Source organism: Amphiprion ocellaris, chromosome 9 (assembly GCF_022539595.1).
Source record: "Amphiprion ocellaris isolate individual 3 ecotype Okinawa chromosome 9, ASM2253959v1, whole genome shotgun sequence".
Lineage (NCBI taxonomy): Eukaryota > Metazoa > Chordata > Actinopteri > Pomacentridae > Amphiprion > Amphiprion ocellaris.
The window spans coordinates 21,703,062-21,712,074 of NC_072774.1; the positions used below are offsets into that span (position 1 = coordinate 21,703,062).

The window sequence follows — 9,013 nt, forward strand, 5'->3', positions numbered from 1 at the left end:
ATGTGGGCCTACCGGAGCCCAAAGGGACAGGCCAAGAGCCGCCGCAAAGCCCTGCAGAGCCACCATCTCTTCCCACACACTGACCTCCGAGGCCAGCCAACACCAAAACCACTGTAGCGTGACGACACCAGTGACATCCAGCGCCAACGCACAAAATGCGTTCCTCTGCCAAATTGACAAAAATACAGACAGTAAATACAAGGAAAATTGGATAGCTCAAATTACATCACAAAAAGAAAATCCCCTCAACTGCACTTTTATAAGATTCAATATGGGGTAATTTAATTCTCAGACTGCAGCCTAAAACACTACCAACTGTCTGTCAAAGGGGGCAGATTGAAAATGTTTTTGCCATTTGGCTTTGGGACAGGGAAGGCTAAATAAATGTAAGGTTTTAAGTTTCGATTTGTTGATGACTCGCACTAGACTCTCAGCTATTGCAGCGCATCTATATCTGCACTGATGAAACATAATGTCACTGTAAACATTCAAATAATGCAGCCAGATGTAAGAATCTAAAAAAGGAGCGTGAAAGAGAATGAAGGGAAAATAAGAGCAGGAGAGGGAAAGACTAGAATGCTGACATGAAGGAAGGAAAGCATCATACCATAATCATCTGAATATTAGGGAAAATTGGACACAGGAAAGGCGAAAATTGGATATGGGAGAGATTTCTGAGGAGCCCAGAAAAGCCTGAATGCAGCAAATGTGGAAACAATGACCGATATCAAAACGGATGGAAACAAATGTAGGCCCCCCTGGATAAATCACTGCTGTAAAATATCCTTTAGAGATCCTAAAAGCCATCTTCAGCAGACAAATGAGAGGGTCAGAGGTCTCACACAGGGACCACTATCTGCTGTGTGCAATGAGGGAGGAGGTATAATGTTGCTTTACAATGGCACATAAAGATATCTTCTGTGTGCAGGGCAGACCACAGGCTTATGTTCTAACAAATGGCCCAAACTTCTGCGTGAGAGACATTTCCCAAGCTCGCCTAGTCCCTGAAGCATCCTTTCCACAGCTATCCATTTCCCCCTGGTGCCTCAAGAGCGGAACTACTGCCGTCCCTCACTGGCCTTTTTGGGGAGAATTCTTCAGCCTGGTCTAAACCCGATGTCGGCCTCAAACTGTGATGTATCCGGGGATCACTCAGCTGGTGATGAGGTACACAGTCCACGGAATGGGTAAACAGTAAGTCCTTTATTTATCAGGATGCATTTTCTGCCACCCGTGTTTGTGTGCAACAGCCATCCTCCCCCCCTCCTCCACCTCCTCAGCCCTGGATCATATTTGTCCATCTGCCTGCCACGCCGATGGAACATTCCAAAAATGGATGCTGTGCAATCTATCTCAATTTTCCAAATCTATTAACTTTCTTTGTGTGGCCTGCCTCTCCTCGAGCCCGATCTTTAAAAACCGTGGTTGTTCAACAATTATGATAACTGCAACAGGGGGAATTAGAGAATCCACCCATTCATCTCTCTGCCCCTCCTCCACACAGACATGACGCGGCTAAATGAAAAATGGACACGCTTTAAGAAGTATTGATTCCAGCTTTAAACAAAGGTCCAGTCAATATTATTTACTCCTAAATATATCTTTGTTATCTGCGGTGGAGTCGTAGTTACTGCTCTGTCCCTGTAATTGCGGACATAAAAATAATAGACCAATTCCCACTGAATTGACCGAGACAGGTCTAGTTGTGGCCCTTGTCCTAGTGATGCATATCCTGGGTGTAAATGAATGTGAGCAAGGTTTTCCTCTGATGATGCCCTACTGAGGCGGATATATATTCGAATCCAAAGCGGAAATAAAATGAAAAAGACACAATGAAAAACTAGGAATAAAAACATTGCATTTCAGACATCTGACACACAAAAAAATAATAATCTGTTTTCTTTCCTCTATTGTTTTCCATGCATTTTTTAAAAAATTGTGTTTCCTACTCATGGCATTTTTTCATGTATTTAGAGAGTGTTTCTTAGAAATATCCCATAAGCCCCCTGGGGTTTCTTTTCTCATGTGGGAAATCCACATTTGTTGTTTTTTTAATAGTATATTATTTTTTGTGTCTTTCACAACCATGACAGACTTCTTCCTGACAAAGCATGCCTATGAGTTTCTTGTGCTGCTCCATTCTTTATCTTTTTGCACACACAATCAAAACAGACACAATGTGTGCACAAAATATTATTTATTGGTAATTTCAGAATACAATTTTCCAAAGCAAAAAAATAGTAAAGGGCCATAAAAGTATGTTGCAGGCTTTGTAAGACTTTGGTACCCTACCAAAAACTATCTTCTGCAAATTTACCATTACAGCTTTAAATATGTACTGTATGCTATGAAAACATGAATTTTAGTTTTTGTATGGAATCATGCATGTAAATAGAGAGTCTCAGTATGGAGAAAAAAACATGTCAATGTACTTGTGTAAACACACAATGACAAGTGTTCATGAAGTCACAATCACAGTAAGAAAACTGAAATAGGCCTCTTCGATAAATGGGTCTCCTTGTCAGCATAAAGGCTGTATTTCAGGTGGAAAGTTTTTGACTGGGTCACACTGTGTTAAACAACTCCTTAACGATTCATCTAAGATTATAAACATATTTTTTCCAGATGTCATGATTCTGTTGTTGCACTCCTTGGAATGATAAGGACTGTCTCCATTAGACTGGTGTCCACATATACCTGTACTTGCAGTTTGGCAGCAGATTTTATTACCAGATTAAGCTGAGCTGTCAGCTCCTCGGTTTCATCTGGTAATTAAAGCTGCATGCACAGACTGGATGTGTGTGAAGTTGCCTGAATGGAGCAGAAGAATGGGCTTGTTTCTCATCTTGTTTCTTGTTTTGATGTACTAAATACCTTCCTGTCACAACTTAAGTCAGTGATTTGCAAGTGCCATGTAGGTCTGTTACTTGCAAGTCAAACAGCAAAAGTTGCATCAAACTCCAGTTCTGGGATGCAGATATTTGCTAATGGAAAACCCATTTTCAATTTGGAAAAATAGTTTTTTTTTCTTACCAGTTTTCTACTCAGATGAAACATATAAACGTCAGAATGGTGAATTGATCACGATAAGCTGCTGATACAATAAAGAAATTCTCATGTAATTTACAATTACCACAAGCCAGCAAGAACTCTTGTTTTGGTTTGCTAAGACAGTTTAGTTACTTGCAGTCTATGCTAAACATTTTCACAGTGAAAAACCATCAAAACTCAACAACTAGCAGTCTACCTAATGGATATGAGGTACTGTACAACTGAGTGTCCTTTAATGGTAATAAAACAACAGCTGTGTGCAAGAGGTTACTATTAGTTCTCTGATTTTATTTAGTGTCAGCAGCAGACTGTGTGTGAAATGTTATATATATATAGGTATGCAGGGATTAACTGTTTGCTACAGAAGGAAACAAAGCTAAAAAAGACAAAAGCTGCATAAGGAAACACTGAATTTTCAAATGTGCAATTCTGAACTAGAAGTTAATATTCCAATGAGGGGGGGAAAGCGAGGGTAAAGCACTTAAACGGAGCATCTATGTACACAGAAGGATTCCTTCATGATTTGATGTGAGGTGGTTCACTTACTTGTGTAACTGAGCACTTCCTCAGCTTGTGATGCTTCCACATGGTGTCCACTTAACCTTGTGCTGTCTTGTTCATTTGTCCTCTCTTCTGCAGCTTGTCACCTTGTGTAGGCTCCATAATGTCATTATGGGTGTGTACGTCATTTCTTTTTAGGTCACCCAGGTGTGCTTCTTCTTATCCAGTGGACTTTATCTTTCACACTTTATATTGCTTTATTTTGGCCTCCCTTGTCATCCTTTTCCCCCCTCAAAGCTCATCTTTCAACTTAGCCTGAGCCTGTTTGCAAACGGAGACTAAACATGTCCAAATGAAGCAGCAGGTCCGCTTCAGTTTGTTGTTAGCTAGCTAGCTGGTTGTTGCACTGCACAGGCTCAGGTAAGTTACTGACAGTATTATCCATCCTGCTCATGTCAGCCGGCTTCTGACTTCAAAACTCTTTCGTTAAACACGCTCAGTATTTGGCAACTTTGACACTTTTAACTTCACATTGTGGCGACGCAAACTAACTCTGCTAATTAGTGCGCGGTAAATTTAACTCGCGTGCTCCACTTGCTGGAATATTGACAGCAGCGTTTGATTTGTTCACCTGCTCCTCGAGGACGAAGTTTCTGTGCGGAGGACGGCTTAAGAAAGATGTATCCGCCCCGGCGGGATACGCTGTACAAGAAACAACGCTCCGGTGACTGTAGCGTTTACAAACAGCAGCACTCAAACCTAAGCTTCAGAATAAACCTTTATTTCTCACAAATACATTACAGCACCGTCTATTTGCATGTTCTAATTGGGGTCAGACTGCAAGGTCAGCCATGATGAGGTGTTAAATAAAAAGATATGAAACAAATATTGATCAAAACCCAGCCCGTAAGTGGAGAAATTTTGTTAATAAATAAAATTTGTAAACTGTCCTGCTTATTATAATTAATGTAGTGAATCAATTAAATGTATACTCACCGCCCACTTCATTAGGCACAACTGTTCAATTGCTCTTTAACACAAATAGCCAATCAGCCAATCACATGGCCGCAACTCCATACGTTTCGGCATGTAGATGTGGTCAAGACAACTTGCTGAAGTTCTAACCAAGCATCACAATGGGGAAGAAAGGGGATTTAAGTGACTTTGAACGTGGCATGGCTGTTGGTGCCAGACAGGCTGGTCTGAGTATTTAAGGAACTGCTGATCTACTGGGATTTTAACACACAACCATCTCTAGGGTTTACAGAGAAAATATCCAGCGCATGACAGTTGTGTGGACAAAAATGCCATGTTGATGTGAGAGGTCAGAGGAGAATGGGCAGACTGGTTGGAGATGATAGAAAGGCAATAGTAACTCAAATATCCACTTGTTACAACCAAGGAATGCAGAATACCATCTCTGAACGCACAACACGTCCAACCTTGAAGAAGATGGACTACAGCAGCAGAAGAACACCCTAGGTGCCACTCCTGTCAGCTAAGAACAGGAAACTGAGGCTACAATTCACACAGGTTCACCAAAACTGGACAATAGAAGATTGGAAAAGCATTGCCTGGTCTGATGAGTCTTGATTTCAGCTGCAACAGTCAGATGGTCAGAATTTGGCGTAAACAACATGAAAGCATGGATCCATCCTGCCCTGTATCAACGGTTCAGGCTGCTGGTGGTGTAATGGTGTGGGGGGTATTTTCTTGGCACACTTTGGGCCCCTTATTACCAATTGAGCATCATTTAAACACCACAACCTCCCTGAGTATTATGGCTAACCATGTCCATCCCTTTATGACCACAGTGGACCATCTTCTGATGGCTACTTCCAGCAGGAGAATGAACCATGTCACAAAGCTCAAATCATCTCAAACTGGTTTCTTGAACATGACAATGAGTTCACTGTACTCCAGTGGCCTCCACAGTCACTATAACTCAATCCAATAGAACCTTTGGGATGTGGTGGAACGGGAGATTGGCATCATGGGTGTGCAGCTGACAAGTCTGCAGCAACTGTGATGCTATCACGTCAATATGGACCAAAATCTCTGATCAACACCTTGTTGAAATTATGCCACGAAGAATTAACGCAGTTCTGAAGGCAAAAGGGAGTCCAAACGTTTATTAACAAGGTGTACCTAATAAAGTGGCCATTGAGTGTACATTAACTAGCCTAATAAAATTATTGCTGCAAAATCAACAAAAGACAACTTATTACACTTTTAAAGTGTAATAAGAAAAAGACTCATGTTCAGTCAGAGCTCATAATCCTTGTGGTGACGAAGCAGAAGTTCAGATGAATCTCCAAACAGCCTCCAAGACTTTTCAAGTTTTACTCAACACTATTGAAAAAATCCTGCTCCTAAGAGCTGAAACAAAATAACTAAACTTTGTCAGTGTTCCTTATTAACACTGTTGATTTACAGTCATTCTCACTGGGCATGTTTAGGATGAGTGCACAAATGGTTCAAATATTTTGGTACTGCCCATTGACTTAGCACACACACTGTTTTTATGCATTTGTCATTTGTTTAATGTATACGTGTGTACAGATAATTCAGCATTCAACAGTTAAAAAAACTCATTGCTCACTGATGTCTACCTCACAATATGTCACTCAAGCCTCAATTAGTGTCTTACAAAACCAGTTTAGAGTTAACCTGGACAACATCATATAAGTTCCATGCGATAGCACATTTATTCAATTAACATATTATAATAAGTTAAAACAATAAGTGGAGTCGGGAGGTTTACAGAAAGTTCATATAAATAATTTGTTACAGATGTGAGTATACACTTTAACACATTCATAAAAAAAAATAACTAGCTGTAGACCATGTACAGCTACCAAAAGTGCCGCTTTAAATCAGGACTTTCTTATGTACAATCTTCTCAGGTAAGCTCAGCGACATTTAGCCACGTGCCCAGAGAGATGGTGAGAACGAGCAAACCTACGTAGGCAGTTGGGGCAGGAGTATGGCTTCTCCCCTGTGTGAGTTAACATGTGAGTTTTTAAATGGCCAGACAAGCGAAAACTTTTCCCACATTCCTGGCACGTGTAGGGACGCAAGTTAGTGTGGCTTCTCCTGTGCTTGCCCAGATCGCCGGAGGAAGTGTATCGGCGGTGGCACTCTGGACATTCAAAGGGCTTTTCCCCAGAGTGTATCCTCTTGTGCTTGACCAAGTCACCAGACTGCGTGAAACTTTTATCACATTCAGTGCATTTGTAGGGTCTCTCACCAGTGTGGGTGCGTTGGTGATTTCGCAGATGTGCAAGGCGAATGAACCTACTGCCACAGACTGTGCAATGGTAAGGTCGTTCTCCAGTGTGTGTCCGTAAGTGTATTTTTAGAGCCCCGAGATCTCCTATCTTCAACCCACAGTCCCCACACTGGTGAGCTTTCTCATTGGTGTGAAGTTTGGTGTGAACCCTTAGGTTTCTTTGAGTGTTAAAGCTCTTTCCACACACATTGCAGTGGTAGGGTTTCTCACTTGAATGCGTCCTCAAGTGAAGATCCAGACTGGACTTGAATCCAAACTCCTTTCCGCATTCAGAGCAAGAATATTCTTTCTTGGCAGAGTGTGTGGTTAAGTGACACTTGAGGTGGTGTGATCTTAAAAAGGCCTTCTCGCATACCTGACATTTGTATGGCTTCTCCCCCGTGTGTATTTTCATGTGTTGCCGCCAGCCACTGCGCTCCACGAACCTCCTGCCACAATCCTTGCAGACAAATGGCCGGTCACCTGTGTGGGTGCGCATGTGATCCTCCAAACTTTGAGGCGTGCGCACCTTCTTGCCACATTCTGGACACTGCACACCAGTGTCCAGACAGATTGGTTTGTCCTCAGGTTCTGTGTTATCCGGTTCATGACATAAGTGAGGTCCTTGACCCCACGTAGCTTTAAAACTCTTCCCACAATCAGCACAACTGAGATGTCCTCCTCTAGTAACCACAGACATGTTGTGCCAGCGCTGGCAGTGATTCTTCAGATTCTTCAGGTACTGGAAGCTGCGTGCACAGGTCGGGCATGGATGAAGCCTGCGGGGAGGGGCAGAAGGGTGGACTTCATGTATGTGGTTCCGAAGGTGTACTTTAGAGGTGAAGGTGCTGCTGCAGACCGTGCAGGTGTGTTTGGGGATGAGGTTTAGTGTGTGGCTTGAGAGGCATTTTTTCAGTTTAGCAAGATACTGTTTCTGATGAACCCACTTCACGTGCTTCTCCAAGAAGTCCAAGTCAGTAAAGGAGACGGTGCAGTGAGGACATGGAAAAAAATCGGATGATGATTCTACATAGGAGAGAAAGACATAAACAGAGAAAAAAAGACAAAGAATTAGTGTTTCCATCATCCCTGTTACAACAATTTGAAATATACTGATTTAGGGCTTTAAAAAACACAGCAAAGCTTTATGAGTCATTAGGCTGAGGTGATAGCTAAAGTATTCCCATGAAATCATCTGACACCTATACAATAGAAAAGGTAAATAATAACTACCCCCAAAAATAAGTTTTAAATAGTTTTAATATAAATTGCTGTCTTCTACCTGTGCAGATCTCCTCTCCCTCTTCAAAATGCTCTGGGATGTTGTCAACATCCTCTGCCTCCTCTTCGCCATCTCTCTCTTTTTTAACCCATGCCTCTGATTCCTCCTTGACAGCAGCTTCAGTGAATTCACATTCTGGCTGATGGTCAGAGTCACACTCGTCCTTTATGTGTCCTTGTGGATTATGAGCAGCTGTCACAATATCAGGCTTAGTGTCTAAATAGCTTGATGTGTCTCCACCGTGCTCTTCGCTGATCTCCTGTGAATGTGGTTCCTCCTTTATCTGGATATTAAGACCACCTACATTCATGTGTACTTCATGAGAAGTTTCCTCTAAATCACCCTCCTGCTCTGATTCATTTTCTGTTTTCACTGGGATTTCATCCTGTTGTTTCACTGCTCTCTTTGCTTTCTTCTTGGCAGATTTCATCTTCATGTTGTCACCATTAAGTCTTAGCGTGCTGTGGACCACAAGAATATATCAAGAAGGCGAGTATCTTACAAATAAAGGCAGTCACATTCAAGGCGACGTAAGATACACAAAACCGAAACAAGTTTGAATGTAATCCGGTCTATTTTGGTCTCCTGGTCTTTATGCTAGCTAACGTTAGCATCATCGCTATGCTACATAACAACAGCATTAGCCTAGCAGCAGAGCTAGGACTGGGGGCTCAGCTACGGCATCTATCTTGTAGCTGTGCGGTTAAGAGTTCCGCTTTTGCCTGCTATGAACAAGAGACTCACAATTTGTAAAGTAAGGATTCAGCCGAAGTTGCTTTGAAATAATTTAAGCTAACGTTTAGAAGCTGTTTACATTAGTGTGTACGGTTAAAAGCAGGGGAAGAGCAGCACACACTTCCTTTGGTTCTGGCCAACCAGCTAAGATCAGTGATGTTCATTTTACGCCC

General features: G+C 42.0%; 1 protein-coding gene across 1 annotated transcript; it reads right to left on the reverse strand.

The window, feature by feature from the left end:
* Positions 1-5,669: 5,669 nt before the first annotated feature.
* Positions 5,670-8,969, reverse strand: LOC111562954 (zinc finger protein ZFP2). Its single transcript, XM_023261767.3, has 3 exons — positions 8,850-8,969; positions 8,106-8,566; positions 5,670-7,849 (listed from the first exon to the last, which is right to left on the reverse strand). The coding sequence occupies exons 2-3, from the start codon at positions 8,539-8,541 to the stop codon at positions 6,465-6,467; spliced, it is 1,821 nt and encodes a 606-aa protein (XP_023117535.1). The 5' UTR covers positions 8,542-8,566; positions 8,850-8,969; the 3' UTR covers positions 5,670-6,464.
* Positions 8,970-9,013: the final 44 nt, after the last annotated feature.

What these genes read in the sequence shown, in the direction of transcription:
- LOC111562954 (XM_023261767.3), bottom strand. Translation starts at nt 8,541, where the DNA reads ATGAAGATGAAATCTGCCAAGAAGAAAGCAAAGAGAGCAGTGAAACAA. An exon ending in GGGAGAGGAGATCTGCACAG is followed by an intron (nt 7,850 to 8,105) that starts GTAGAAGACAGC and finishes TCTCCTATGTAG; the next exon opens with AATCATCATCCGATTTTTTT.